Source organism: Bradysia coprophila (genome assembly GCF_014529535.1).
Source record: "Bradysia coprophila strain Holo2 chromosome IV unlocalized genomic scaffold, BU_Bcop_v1 contig_5, whole genome shotgun sequence".
NCBI classification, from domain to species: Eukaryota; Metazoa; Arthropoda; class Insecta; order Diptera; family Sciaridae; genus Bradysia; species Bradysia coprophila.
Window position 1 is genome coordinate 4,344,034 of NW_023503374.1, and position 16,371 is coordinate 4,360,404.

A 16,371-nucleotide genomic window follows, 5' to 3' on the forward strand; every position below is an offset into this window, starting at 1 on the left:
AGTTTTGTTGAAACAAATGATTTCAAAGATTCAGCGAGAGTGATTAACAAATGAAGTAGAAGATTTTATTTAATTGTGTCGACAATGATAAGCTTGCTTTGAATAAAACGCAAGATAAAACGTTAGATAGAATAGTTTAATTCTGATATTGGTTTCAATTCGAATAATTCAATTTCAAATTAAAATTTTCAATAGAACCATCATCACTCACTGAAGACTGATAAATAAATCTTGAGTTGCTTTGTTGCTACACATTTTTTTTCCAACCGATTAAATGCAAATTTTTCTAACTCACTGCATTCTATTCGTTTCAGTTAAATTTCGAAAATAATCAATTGTTAGACGTGCCAACAGAAAATCTAATGTACACAAAAAAGTTAAGGTCACTGGACTTGTCGGGGAACTTCATTGAATTTGTGCGAAACGACAGCTTCGAATCGCTCAAGCATCTGTCGGTTCTGAAAATTACAGGAAATGTTGTGAATGAGCTGGATCAAAGAGCATTTGATGGATTATTGGAACTAAGGACTTTGAATTTAGCTGATAATAATCTCACGGTGAGTACCTATTTTCTTGTTAGTTTTTTATTCTTGTTTCAGTTACATAAATATTTCAGCACGATACACAAACGCTTTCAAATTTCAACGAACTCGTTTTTTTTATCAAAAAATTAAAATCAAAGTTCACGTAACTGGTTTCTGCTACACGAAGCATGAAATTAGTTATTTAAATTAATTTTTCATTTCCATTTTCTTTAATTAGCCATTGCAAAAAAGAATGCATCGGCTGGCAGTGTTGAAACATTGAGGTTGAAACATTCGTATTGTAGAACGAATTCACATTTTAAATTTTGATTGCAAACTGCAAACATTTAGTTTGATAGATGTAGCTGAAATACAAAACTGATAGACATACTGGTTATTTAACGGACAATGAAATTCGTCGATAGTAAGCCGCTGCTTAGTTATTTCCAGAGCCAATAAGGAGCTCATTTTAAGTCGGTATTAAAAAAAATAATGTTAACCCGATCTTGGATTTAATTAGAAGAATATGTATGGAAGCGTGTGTACGTCGGCTCTGCTCCCAGCACCAGTTTATCACTGTAGGTTTGAAACTTTAGACTTCATCTGTAAGTGTCGGTTTGAATCCTTAAGTCAAAGACATCAAGACTAAGTTCTTGAAATGTTGGCCCATGATATTTATGTGTCGGCTGTCATGATTGTATGTCCAAGTGAATGGACTCTAAATATCTATTAGTCTGTCTAGACGTTGTATCACTTCTTTAGCTCTTATTGAACCGCTGAATAATCTAAGGATGTCAATGCAATTGACTCAATGATCATGTTAATTTAGTTCTAAAATTTGAACCATTAAATCCAATAAAACCAGGGCAGAATTATACTCGAAAGTTTTTTTTTTGCAATAATTAGTCGGTACAAGGAAAATTCATTACTGTTTATCGTCTGGATTTGTTGCAACAATCGAATGAATTTGTTGATTAAAAATTGATGCAAAAAATTGAGTGAAATTCTTCGTCTTCACAAAATTCTTCCTCTTAACAATTTTAAATGGCTGAACCGCTCAATCCGTTTCTTGTGTGTATAACTACTCCGACACATCCAAATAAAACTTTCAAACTAAACATTGAATACGAAAAGCCCAATTTAAATAATAAAACTTCTTCAGTGTTAGCTTTAACTAAAATCTTTAATTCTGTTAAAGAAATTTGCATAAAAAGCGACGCTATATAGTTGTTCGGCATGACGGTTTAACGACTGAACAGAGTGAACAAACAAAAATTCAAAAAGTTTTCGAAAAAGTTTCGTTTTTGCGGTGCATATCGTTATTGTGTTGCTCAATGTGTGTGCGGTGAAGTGAAAGAATTTCTGGTAGATTTCGTCTCCGCATTTCTGTTTTTTTTCCTCTCTGCTCCTTGTTGAAAAAATAATAATTATTTTAATTGCGACAAGTTAGTTTAAGCACTAGAAGTTGAACTAATGAAGAAGTGTTCTTAACTGTATCGTTTTCATCCTTGTTCAACTTTTAATGGTTATTAAAATTCGTTTTAGAGAAAATTCAACGAAAAACTTTAAGAAAGACGCTGCAAATACAATTATAAACTGAGTCATAGTGTTGTTTTAATCATCTCGTTCTCATGTAAATTGTTTGATAGACATTCGTTTAGTTGATAGACATACTTAGGGACCCATTACTAACATTACTTCTAAGAAATTTGTTCAAATCTTTCAACGTACATCGTTAGCTAAAACTAAGCTTTAGCATCAAACAAGATTTCACTTATTATTCTATTTAATTTCAACAGTACTTCACTCACTATTAAGGTCTTTCCTCACTAAGGCCTTTAATCACTAAGGCTTCAGTTGAGCCCCCATGTGGGGAATTAACAGATGTTCATGCTCAGAAATAAAATACAATACTCTCCATAGCAAACGTATTTATTACTAAACGCTCTATTTACTCACTCTCACTGGTTTGACAAATCATTCTTTTATATTCTTCAATATAATACAATTTCATGAAGGTAAATATAACATTTGTGTTCCTGTTTATTCGAAAACAGTCATCGCTAAATGAATTTGTCTTATAAGCATTTCATTACCATTACCATTACTTTATTACGTTGTTATTCTTTCGTGTTATTATGTCACATATCTAGGCCATACCACTTGCATTCCTCAAAGGAGAAACAAACTTTTTCTCATCCCTTCGCATGCAGTGATAATGTTCCGATCAGGTTTATATTGACATGACTTACTTCATTTAAGATTGTAAACTCCAAATGAACCGAATATTTATCACTTCAGGTGTGATAAATACAGGTCATTTCAGGTTAACCTTTGTAGTTTCCAGAATTTCAGGTTAACCTGACTCTGACGTGAAATCACCAGACCTGAAATGATTTCAGGATCAGTTTCATTCAGAACATTTACGAGAACCTGATACCTGAACTCGAACTTAAGATTTCATGTACCACCTGATTCAATATTAACCAGAAATTGATTACTGCAGGTTTGGTAATTAAATGCCAGTTTCTGGTCAAATTATTCTGAAAAATGGCCATTAAAACTTCAGTTTAATCTAACGCTGACCGGAATTCACCAGACCCCAAATGATAAATTTAAATTTTTAGGGTTGTAAGACTCACAGCAAGACAGGTTTTCTTAATTCTGGATCTAACCCATTCTCTTCTGTGCTTCATATACAAAACGTAGCACGGTCCGCACCACCTCCCACTTGTCAAGACTCCTTGCTATGTAAACAATTATTCCCTTTTTTCGCTTAAAGCTTTTAATTCGTCCATTGTAATTATTATTCCCTCAAATTCAAATGAACTCTACTCCCAATGCTTATTTCATAATTACGTATCCAAATCAAAATACGCTATACCCCCGTTGTACCGCTATTCCATTTTCAATTTTATCATTTTTTTTTCGTTCGTTACCAAAATAATATTACAATCATCAAGTTTGTGTGTTGGAAGGGTACAAGGGCATAAGAAATGAAAATGTAATGTAAAAAAGTCTGGTAAAGCGAAATAGGAAAAAAAACCTGTTAATAATCGCATGGAAAAATGAGCTCGGGTTGTTTAAGTTGGGACGAAAATTGGTAAACAAAGCAGAAATATTTTTACCGTCAAAATTAACTGCACGCATATGGTGAAAAGAAAAGCAAAACAAAAAGGTTGTATAATTGAGCTATATTTTACATGTATAGAAACGTGCTTCGGTAATACACGAAAATCTACTGCCATTTCGCTTTTATATATTTAAGTAGCAAAGAGTTTAACTGTTCGGAATGAAGAATAAGTTGTTGTTATTTAACAATGGTTTGAGGGGTTGACTGCATGGTGTATGTACACAACTTTGAGGCATGAAACCGAGGGGGTTTCAATATATTTCAATCCATGGAGCACATTGTGTGTACTATAATACTAAAGTGTTGTGTTAATAGGAAATTTTATGCATCGAAATAATTATATACTTCATTAAGTAATAAAAACTTAATTTTATTTACTTAATGCCTCTCCATGCCAAGCGATTACATTCAGTTTTTTTTTTCATACCAGTCAGCGTGATTCGGTTATGCCATTTAATAACATAAATTTTACCCGTGTCACTAGCAAAAATAGCATTAGGCCTAGCATTTATATATATGTTTTGTGAAATTCGAGGGGATCACCACTGGCAAAAAATCTGGCCCAACAATTTCAATTCAACTAAATTCTAAAAATTTCACTTGAATTTCCAATGTGTGAAATTCCACTCGAAATTCATTGGAAGTTTAACTTGAAAATCCTCTCAAAATTCCAGTATTGAAAATGCCACTTGAAATTTCACTTGAACTTCCAATATTGGAAATATCAATCAAAATTCCAATAATGGAAATTCCACTTGAAATCTAGATATGAAAAATTTCACTTGAACGTCCAATATTGGAAATTTCAATCGAAATTCCAATAATGGAAATTCCACTTGAAATTTCACTGGAACTTCCAATATTGGAAATTTCATTCGAAATTACAATAATAGAAATTTCACTTGAAATCCAAATACAGCCGCTAAATCAAACTGGTGTGCAAACGTTATTTTGCACCAGCTCGTCCCATTTGGAATTGTATGTGACCAGCTGGTGCAAAATAACGTATGCACACCAGTTCGTTTTAGCGATTGTATGAAAAATTCCACTTGATCTTCCAATATTGGAAATTCCACTCGAAATTCCAATAGTGAAAGTTCCACTCGAAATTAGAATATTTCCAAAAATTCCAAAAATTCCATTGGCCTGTCCCAAAAATTCCACAGTGGTTAGGTTACCCCTCGGTATAAGTTTACTATCAAAATTTTATTTTTGTTAAAACCGAATCGTCTTCACTGTGCCGAAATGAATAACAAAATCGATATAATCGAACCAGCCTTTTGTGCTTATCAACATTATTTCCAGTTAAACTAACAGCAGATTTTCCATTCTCGGACGAAAATTTCCCAGATACCAGTTTGATATCTCTACGTATACAATACAATATGATGCGTATAATCAGGCTGGTTCAAAGACATGAACAAGACAAAAATATTATCAGTCGTTTTCATCTGTTATATTGTTGTAAGCCTATTAAGCGTATAAATTTGAATGCGAAGTAGATATCGTTTTGAGACAATTTTTCTTTTCTTTAAAAAATATCAGTGACTGCGTTGGTTTCTTAAAGGCCGTCGCTGGGCTGAACGTTATCGTATTCGATTCAATTTCATGAAATTGCTCCGAGGCACCGGCATAACTTTTGTTGTTACACAGAACAATGACATGATTGTGTATAGGGGAATGGCTCTAGGATATAATCTTCTAATGTCCTTGCTGAAAACAACCAGCTATCACCCCCTATCACCAACAACAAAAAATGGTTCCGCATTCTTTTCAAAAAAAAAGTGTGAAAAATTGACGTTCCTTAAATTCCTTAAAATTGATTTGTGTTAAATTTTCCCACCTTTCTGAAAGATGTACACGTGCCGTTACCAATATGTTAGTTGGAACTGACTCTTGACATTTAAACCGTTTGCTTGGAGACCACTCTTCCATATATAATTTGAATAAGAAAAAACTTTCAAAGTGACAAAATGACAAACAAAATGCATTCAACATTGTGAGCTGTTTTTTTCCAGCATTTTATTTGCAAGTAATGATCCCCCGCGAGCCAAATACATTCGGTGCTACAAGTTGGGAAATGTAAATAATTTTTAACATAACTAAAATGCTTTGTGTATGTTCTGTCATATTCCGCTATACAGAGAAAAGATTACAAATTCTCCATCCACTTTTACCGGATTAATGCTACATATAAATTGTGTTGTTGATATTTCCAGTCATGTGTATTGAGTTTATTGAATTTATTGAGTTTATTCCGACTTCAACATTCATTTACATGCATTCCGCATTAAACTTTTGCTCCAAAGCTCTTAGCAAAGTCATTTCGCTTATCAAAATTGCATTTGTACGAATAACGAAGACATTTTGGCATTCGTTTGTATTTGCTCGTAATACGATCATCCACCACAACCCCATCTTCCACAGATACGTGTACCCCTACCCCACCGACCATATCCATACACACATATCTATACCATGCATGTAATGCGGTTGTAAATACAAAACTTTGTAATTTTACTTCTGTGTCCATAGCATTATGAACATGATATGTGTAGTCTTGTTTTGGAATTCTATGCATTTTCAGGATATTACAGAGCTTTCGAATAATCCGATTTGTATCGTATCTCCACACGTCCTGTGTTTTCCAGTGAAATCTCCATTGTCAACATCATCAACGCAAAATTTCTGTTTTGTGTATAATTATTAACATTTTCGAAACATATCTGGCGGCTATAATATTTGTGTTTTGTCACAAGATTTCAAATACAGAGCTCGAGATTAGCATCCACCCTCAAAATATTTTCAATGGAAATATAGACCAAGGAAATTATAACTATAAAACAACTACTTAAAACCCGTAACAAAATTCCAGACGTAAAACGTTTCCAACATTAATCTGAGACACAGATAAAGTTTGTTCATGCATAAACTGCTATCCTATTTTGTCCCCAGTCGTATTCAGTTTAGTTTTGACTGTTATAGTAATAGTTTGTCTATTTTTGTGGTTTCGCTGGAAAATATGATGTTGGCAATATTCGTGAGATATTTTCTATAACTTGAGACTTTGCTTTATTAAACCATCGTCGTACACACAATTATTACTTGTTGGCAAAAAGGTAACAAACTATACCCTAATGTACGACGGGTAATACTAAATTAAAATAAACCAAACCAAATTTTAATTAACTGTTATAATAACGTTGCCTATGGTTGACTGGCTGGAAGAAATTTCCTGTGTAATATCTGCGATAGAAACAAATTAAATTTACATTATACCTGTAATTAATGAGATTTATTTACGTGCACAAGAACATAATAGCAAACGACAGAAAGTTAGAAATGAAAATACGCTCGAAATGGTGTATGGGGAAGAGGAGAATTTAAACGGAAATATGAAAATTGAGGATTTAGGAGAAGGAAGGGAAGAAAAAAAAATTTGTCTGAAAAATATTTTTTGAAAGCAAATTTCTTGTTACACACTTTATCTCGTTGTGCAATCAATGTCATTTTTGGTTGAAGCTAATGCCATTAAATTAACGGAATTTAATGGAAAATTGTAATCACAAAGAAAGCCACGGCGAGTCACTTACAGCGTAATGAATCAAGTTAAGATAGAGATACACTTTTGGGTGTGATTCTCCAGGTTCACATCTGCCCTACTTTGGAAGAGAAACACATGTCATGTTGTTATGAATTCGGTTTCGTTTCATTTGGAAGAAAAATGTTTAGCCTCCCACAAAGAACGGAAGTTAGGTAAAGGCAGGGGTTTATATCATTTCTATTTTAGTCAAGATTTAAAAAAATCTCGTCCATTGGCTGAGATTATGGATTGAGTCATTTGTCATGGCTTTTATTTGAAAGTGTTTCGCTGGAGCAGGCGATGTCACAAAACACTTTCAATATATTGCTGAATTATAGATGGGGATCACTTAAGTCTTACAGAAGGTACAAGATCGGTCTAAACTAGCTAGTCTTAGAAATTTGGCCTATAATCGATTGATATAAAATTAGTGCTTGAAATGGGTATTGGTACTGGGTACTCTAACAGCTCCTTAATTACTATATTACTCTACATACACTACCTCAGAATATACTTACGTGTTCCATATTACTGTGATATTTCAAATATTGAATAGTCAATTGGATTGTAATATTGGAGCATTTCAAGAAGTCAATGCAAATCTACTACTTCATTTATTACAACATAAAGTTTAATATAAAGAACACGTTAGCCAGAATAGATTATTTCTGTTAACATTGTCGATGACAGATGACAAACTTGCAGTCTTCGAGTCGCAATCCTAATATATTGTTTTGCAAGCGAAGCGAGTAATGCCTTAGAACAAAATTATTTATTTTTTGTGACTTCAATGTACTATTTTAGGTATTTGAGCGTCAATAACTTAATTTGAATAAATTTTAATTCGCTAGATTCGGTACTGTGTTTACGAGTCGTGAAAACCTTACCTACTTTAAATCCGTAATATTCTCACTATCAACAATCTGGAAATCATAAGAATTCTTTAACATCGCGAAAAATCCCTTTAAATTGAATACGTTATTCGCATTGCAACTGCTTTTCCCTTAATTTAATTAAAAACAATTCGCAGCGTAAAAATGTATATTTTGCTTCTCCTTCAAGCGACAAATTAATTTCAATTTGTTGTAGAGAGGTATGAATTTCTCCCTTCGTTTTTAACTTTTTTCCAGATTTTTTTTTGTAAATTTTTTATTTCGTTCGCTCTTGAGTTTCAACTGTAACTACATTAACACAACATTTCAACCCTTTCTATAACCTATAACATGGTATATAAAACAGGTACTAACAAGTGGAAATATGAAATTCGCCTCTGGAATATTATCATTAAAAATCCAAGACAAAAAACGGAAACTTTAAGCAAATTATGCTACGTCTATATTTCTAACAAAGAAAAAAAGTTTTTTTTTCGCTCTCTCGTTGTATTTTATTTCTGTTCATTTCTAAAAGCCTTTTGAGACAATTTATAACGAATAATATTATATTGCTAAATAGATTTAACGAAGAAGGGAGCATTCACTTAATGAGTCTCTATTTACTTTAGCATAAAAGAAACTATTTAATGCATGAACCGACTGAAATACAAAATACTGATAGATGCCTTACATATACAGCACCGTCAACTTTAAACCAAACAATTAAGCCTTTTGCATCGTGTATTGTAAAAATGAAAAAAAAATGAAAAACTTTTTGCTCGGTAATTTTGTTGTTCTATACCCCCTAGTTTTCGTTGGTGAATATTTAAAACGTTATTTTCTATTAACTCATGCTGTCGCCGTTGGCTTTTAAACAAATAACTTTGCATCACCTTCCCTACACTGTATTATGAATTTTATGTGTGTATATGTATAACGAACCCGTGCAAAAAATAATTATAATAGTGACGCTAAGTGCTTTATTTATGTAAGAGTGAAGAGTCGTCACATTGATGAAAATCATCTAAAATAAAAGGAAAAACCTTGGAAAATTCTATTCAATAAATGCAAAGTTATCATCATCATCATAAAAGTCGTTATAATGATAATATACGCCTTCTCATACCTAACCCATGCACACACTCATCCTTGATCCTTTTATTTATTTACTCAGACTACAATTTTGTTGCGAAAATTTCAATATAAGAAAAATGTTTTTATTCCGCTGAGATTTGTGTAATAGTCGGCATAATTTTCTCGGCTTGTTGTTCTCGATGTGATTATATTTTATGAATTGTAGGTACAGACGACATTTTATGCTTTTCAATGACTGCGTGCTCATTCAATAGTGCTGCGTGCTTTTTTAATGGCTGCGTGTTTTTTATGGCTGCGTGCTTTCATGAACATTCAATTCCAAGATAAATAATAATTTTTCTCTCAAACCTTAAAGTACGTTGATAAAACTGGTTTCAGCTGCTACAATTTATACATCGGGGTATGAATTTGCAATTAATTGTTTTGGTTGGAATACAATCACCCTTAAATTTGAAGAAAAGCCTTCTGATGGCCACCCAACCAATTCTTATGTGACATCGTCAAAATCGTTTGAAATAGAGACATGCATTTTTTACCAAAAAAGATAGTCCTATTTCGTTATTGATTGAACTTCTAATGCAAACGAATATTTTATCTTAAAAGTGAATTTCGACATATTTAGTGACGTAAGAGTCGTTGTGGTTTGTATATGATTACACACAAAATTTAGTCAGGAAATGAAAATCTATATTTTCATTGGTTGAACGAAATTCTTGTGGACAAACCACAACTCCAAATCAGAAAACTTGTCGAATTTCATTTTTCTCTTCTTACAGAAAAGAATAATTAAAAATATTGAAGTACTAGATTTTGTATCTCACACAGTAGAAGATACTCTAATAAATGAAGTAAGACATAAAATGGTTTTGTGGCGAGGACTTATTATGGTTGTCGATAACAATTGGATAGCAGTTTCTAAGAGCTTCTAAATAACAAATATTATCTCTAACGTACGATTGGTCGAAACCTTCAACCAATCGATTAATCTGATCTGCAATCAAAAAATTTTGGATTAGGTTTTTCACGGTTGGTTTGAAGCGAGATTCAATAGGGAACGCCCCCACCATGTTTTTTTTTCATATTATTAATCAGTGATTGACAAGAACATCACACAGGAAAAAATCAGACCGAACGGCTTGGCCGTTTCTGAGAACCAGCAGCTGTGTCGTCCACGGTCGGTAGAGTAGCGGTTAATTCTGACTTATATTGGGATCGGTAGCGGAACTAATTCTAAGACTTTTTATTTAAAAAAATCACATTAGAACATCTGGTTGTGCAGCTGTAGCCCCAAGTGGTCGAAAAATCACGATTTTCAATGGGCGATATTTTCGAGAGGAAGCAACCGTGGATGTTTCGGATTGTTGATATGGATAAAGGATTACAAGCCCTATCCACCACTAATAACTGATTTTTTAATTGTTGTCTCTAATGGTGGTCGGCGTTCCCTATTTAATCTCGTTTCAAACCAACCGTGTTTTAGAAAAAATCTCTTCTTGCTAAGCAATTTGAAGAAATCAATCAATCAATAATAAATCCAAAGACGTATCCTCCCGAGTTTGAATCGAATTCCTCGATTGTTCCGCAGCTTTAGAACAACGTTGGATCTAAATTTCTATAGTTCACTGTGTTCAAAATAGTACACCAAAATACCAAAATCAATAACTATGTGCGAAAACTCATGCCTTGAAGTGTTCCTTTCGGTTGCATTGAAGCATTTCCCAGTTATTCCGTTTTAATTCAAAAGACGACTTCATGCATTAATCAATATTTCACCGCATCATGTGGGGGTTAAACCTGCTATTGATATTAATTATTCAATTCACAATACAAATTTTAGGCAGTAAAAATCAATATTTTAATAACCGCCACCGTTCATAAATTTACAACTAGCGAATTCGCTAAAATATGTACACATCAATCCAGGTAGAAGCAAATGACTATACGCTTCATCAATAAATTCCGTCTTATGTAAAACCTTCTGTGTAATTTACGCATATTCAGCAATTAATCTTCGTGAATTTAACATGAATTGAACCTTTGAAATTTTGTATGTGATTTAGTTATTACATTATTCATAAATTAATGTAATAGAAAATGTTCCGTCAAATACACATTCAATGAGACAAAATTTACAACGAAACGAACGAATGGTAAATTTCATCGTCGAAAGTTCTTTCACTTAATATCGTGAATAATAAATTATGAGCGCTGTTGTGTGTGCATTGTATTTCTATCAAATTTCTTTCTTCTTTTCCAAACCCATTGAGGAAAAGAATTACGTTGAGAACCTTATCTGCTTTTTGTACGAAGTTCCGTTACTTATTTTGAATTAAAAAGATTTCGTTTTAATGTTACACTAATCGTCTCCACCTTGCCATCCATATTAGAAAACATCATTTACAAATTATTGTCTGCATCAAATTGTGCGGTTACATTGATTACATTTAATCTCTTGCCGCAAAATTGTTCAAAAACTAAGTCGATAAACACTCACCATTAATCATTTTTCCTGTGCATACAACAGTATTATGAATATCATTATTGTATCAACTATATAAAACGACGTCAGCACATTACAAGTTTAGAAGTCAAACATTCTTACAAAGTCAATAAAGTGTCTCATTTTTGAGTGTATAAACATGTTCGACGAAATATGGAAAATGTTTTATTATTAGACCGACACGCATCCATTTTACCCCACATATACTATTCTGAAAGGGTAATAGAACAACAATGTTTGAAGTCCCTTTTATAGTTGAAGAGAAAAAAAACGAGTATTACGATCAGATCACAGACGATAGCCCTCATTAACTACTTTGTGTACAATATATAAAAAGGTCAGTGACGAGGGTGTGATTACGGATTACTCTACACAACAAACTAATGTAATCGAACTTTTATCCGACATTTTGCTACTTTATGAATAAATAAATGTCTAGACGATACACTAACCACTTTTACCATTTTAGAAAACTCGGTAATTATTATGTATGCCCAGTGCATGTTAGTATTTGACCAAAAGCTGACCCATAATATTTTTGTAATTATTCCATAGTCGTTATGGAACAGGTGTTTTCGGTGCTGTACTCTCATTTATGTCATACACTTGTTGGAAAATTGATTTCCATCAACAACTTTTGCACTGGCTTGGGTGTTACAATGTAATGTAACGGCTCAAAACCGAGAGAGAAACCTCGTCAGTTTGCGAAATGTGCTTGAAGCTAGGCTGTCTAATTAAAACTATCGAAATTGTAGTTGCTTTTCGTTTATAAAGTATTATTTAACAGTCCAACTGTCGCTACACTCTAAACTACAGCACAGCACGAAAAATTGCGCTGTGGGTGTGATTTTTACAATGTGTAACTTTCTTAATTCATCTCTATGACTTTTCCTTTACCTTTCTTATATTGCAAGCTATACAACTTTATCGAGTTTTGATCTATTACTTCTTTTGATCTTTCAATAGGTTGAAGCAAAATCTTTTACTTCATTTATTTTAACACACATTTTGCTATATAAAGGCGAATGAGGAACTCATCACTTATTTTTGTCGTCGCTATCGATAACAGATTTAAAAAAGCACCCGAGCAGAAAACGAAACGGTGTCTCTAGGTACTCTAGGACTAACGTGACATGACTGACTAATTGTTTTTTGTTTCGGATTTCGTTAAGTTTCGCATGGACGATTGACGATTTAAAATGTTTCCCTTGTTTGTCAAAATGCGTCACAAAACTGGCTTGTTCTAGCTTCGCTCGAACTCTCGCTTAGAGAATAACGTTTTCGCGATTAGTATAATAGCCTCGCGCTGTGGGTGAGTCCTAATGTTACTTCGCATATGTCAGAGTCACGGATGTTTGTAAACTTATGCAATCAACCTTAATATGGTGAATCTGTTCATGATGAGAATGAAATATTTAGAAAACATGCATAGTAGACCCCTCACAGTTCTTAGAGTTTGTTTTGCATGCAACAGATTTCTTGCGAAATAGTCAGAGTTCATTGTGCATGTAACAAGAGGCTTACACAATAGTCAGAGTTCACTGTGCATGCATCTCGATGCTTGCACAATAGTCAGAGTTCATTGTGCATGAAACAGAATGCTTGCACAATAGTCAGAGTTCATTGTGCATGAAACAGAATGCTTGCACAATAGCCTGAGTCCATTGTGCATGTAACAAGAGGCTTAGACAATAGTCAGAGTTTACTGTGTATGCATCTCGATGGCACAGGTGGCAGCACTAAACTAATTGTGGAGTTATATCGTCAGCACATAATGTATAGATTTCAGTACTGCAATTGTATTTTGAATAAAGTTGATATGTTAGGGGTCTCCCATACAATGCAAAGTGACATGTTTTGACCATAAAGTAGTTTTGTGCTGGGCACAGGTGACAGCACTAAGCTAATGGTGGTGTGATATTGTCAGCACATAATGTGTACATTTCAGTCATGGAATTGTTATTTTGGTACAGTTGATATATTAGGGGTCTCCCATAGAAAGTGTCATGTTATGAGCAGAAAGTAGTTTGCTGAACACAGGTGGCAGCACTAAACTATTGGTGTGGTGATATCGTCAGCACATAATGTGTACATTTTAGTCCTGGAATTGTATTTTGGGTGCAGTTGATATATTAGGGGTATCTCATACAAAGCGACATGCTTTAAAGTAGTTATGTGCTCGGGTGCCTGAGCAGCACAAAATTTTTGGATAGCATCATTGAAAGCACAAAACATAGCTCATAATAATCAGCAACGAAAACACCAGCCCAAAAAGGTGGGGGTGATGACGACATATACCTCTTAAATAATTTGATTTAATTTTTTTAAATTCACTAAAGACATATGAGTTGAAAGAATATCTTATATGAAAAAAGATTGAAGGATATTCTAATGGTGTTAGGTTGTATGTAAATGTAGGGTATGTTGAATCATATCCCTAGTCAACGTACTTCGAGTGACAGCTGCCAAATACAGTACTATTTTGTACGAAATACGAAAAACATTTTTGTGCACCGGACAACTGAAATACGACATATTTTTCCATGACTTTTTGTTATGAAATGTCAGGTTTTCCCGAACGATATATAGTGCGGACAATACTCTCTCTACTAAACAATATGTAGAATAGTGTTTGTAGAATACAAAGGAATAAGGTGTGAATTTGACAAAGAGAGCTGAGAGTTTGGTTGCTAGAGAGTATTGGTGCCCGATAAAATTGATTTCTTTACGATTTGTTGTGCGTGAAAGGGATCAAGGCTGTATACTTTGGGAAGGTCACGCAGATGCAGATACGCGGGTTACACACCACGTTTCATACAAAAAATTCACCACGCCATACAAATTCAATTTTGGTGAATTTGTTTGTATGGAAAAGGTGTGTTTCTGCATATCTAATAAAATGGCGATCTGCGTGACCTCCCCAAAGTATACAGCCTTAAAAGGAATTACCAGAATTTTTTCATGACTATACGATTGATCAAATTTATTATGGTGAATGTGAAGTGTGTGTTTTCAAGTAAATTGATGTGTCTTGTCTATTTCAGCTGGCCGATGCACAAAACATTGGTCATACCACAATAGGAAATGAATTTTTTCTGTCCTGGTACGAAAAATACTATTATCGTTCCAAAATTTGTTTGATACAGTGTCCCGCTTCAGTAATCTATTTAGAGTACCGCTCATGCTTGAAGTGCGTTGCCCTAATGCAAACGAAAATCCATGAAAAAATGTTTAAACTTCGAAAATGATTTTCGTCACACATGATCACACAGCCAACTTTCGTGATTAAAGTTACCACACCCATTACAAACAACACAAAATTTAATAAGTTTCCCAACAATAATTGTTAAATTATATAATTAATTGAGGTGAATAGAATGTCAAAACTAAAACTAATTTCTTGTTCGTCTGAGGCCCTAACCCTTCTAATTTGAACATTAATATTGTGATATGTTGGTAGGTAAGTTTACGTTACCAGGTTTTTGATAGTAGGTGTTGGTGATTATACATTACAACAATGACATCTTGTCATGCAAAGTTAACAAAAAAAAAATTTTTTTTTCTCAAATGAAACCGACAACACCGGAATGACTCAATATATTAACAAAAATATTTTTCTTATTTATTTGCAGGTTGTGCCAACGCTTCAATTGTCAAAATTGTCAAACCTATCGCATTTGTCGATGAGCGGAAACTGTTTTACACATCTACCGCCTGTAGCACTATTAAATTTGTTTCATTTGAAGGAACTTCATCTGAATCGTCTTGATAAACTTGTTAAAATAGACTCAAGGTGAGTTTTAAACGCAAACATTCACAATTATATTTTGTATAATATTAAGAGTGTGTAGCTGTTAGCCTGTATATAAAGTTACACTTATGAGCATATTACAAATGAGGATGGATATGGAATTATGGCTGTCACATTGGAACATACGTATATGTATTGTATACAGGACGTAAATGCCTCAAATGAAAATTTTCAAGACGAACAGGCAGAGAGGAGTTCTGTCTCTCATACCATTCGGGGTTTTTTTTCTTATATATAAATACATACTACACGAATCCATGTGATGATGAAATCCTATTTTATTTTGTGTTATGTTCCACGAATTTATTCTGGTGTCTTGAATTTCAAGCAAGCTTAACTTTTCTGATATGTGTGGTGTTTTCGTAGGAATGGTTTTGTTTAATATTATGGAAACTGTGAAGAGAATAGAAACACACCACACACACTCTCGCAAAACAATAACTATAGACTTAGACATAGCGTTCTACCTCTTCGTGTTTATTAAATATAGAAAGCGTTTATTTAGTTTGTACGGTTACAAGAAAGGGGAAGGAAACTCAAGCAATCAATCACAGCTCGTATAAATTATGTGTGGTTATAATTGGATTATATGGCAAATGTTTTTTAAATAATTTTTTTGTTTGTTATTTTGACATTTATTTGATTTCATCATTTAATGTTTTGCTTTTTGTAACGCATTTTCGTTGATTAATACCCGAACATTCCTACTATTGTGACAGCCAGTTTTTTTGTGATATTTGAATAAAATTTATTGAGTGTTTACGCATATTACGGCTGGCTACGCGCATTGCAACACTATCAACTGAGAACAGCTCGCTATGATCGAAAACATTCGTTCCAACACACGATTTTT

General features: G+C 33.5%; 1 protein-coding gene across 1 annotated transcript in view; it reads left to right on the forward strand.

The window, feature by feature from the left end:
* Window positions 1-16,371, forward strand: part of LOC119071742 (leucine-rich repeat-containing G-protein coupled receptor 5-like) — a 173,783-nt gene that overhangs the window by 127,683 nt on the left and 29,729 nt on the right. Inside the window, exons 4-5 of the mRNA XM_037176774.1 lie at window positions 315-557; window positions 15,340-15,500. Coding sequence (XP_037032669.1) covers window positions 315-557; window positions 15,340-15,500 — 404 coding nt within the window. The remainder of the gene's footprint in view (window positions 1-314; window positions 558-15,339; window positions 15,501-16,371) is intronic.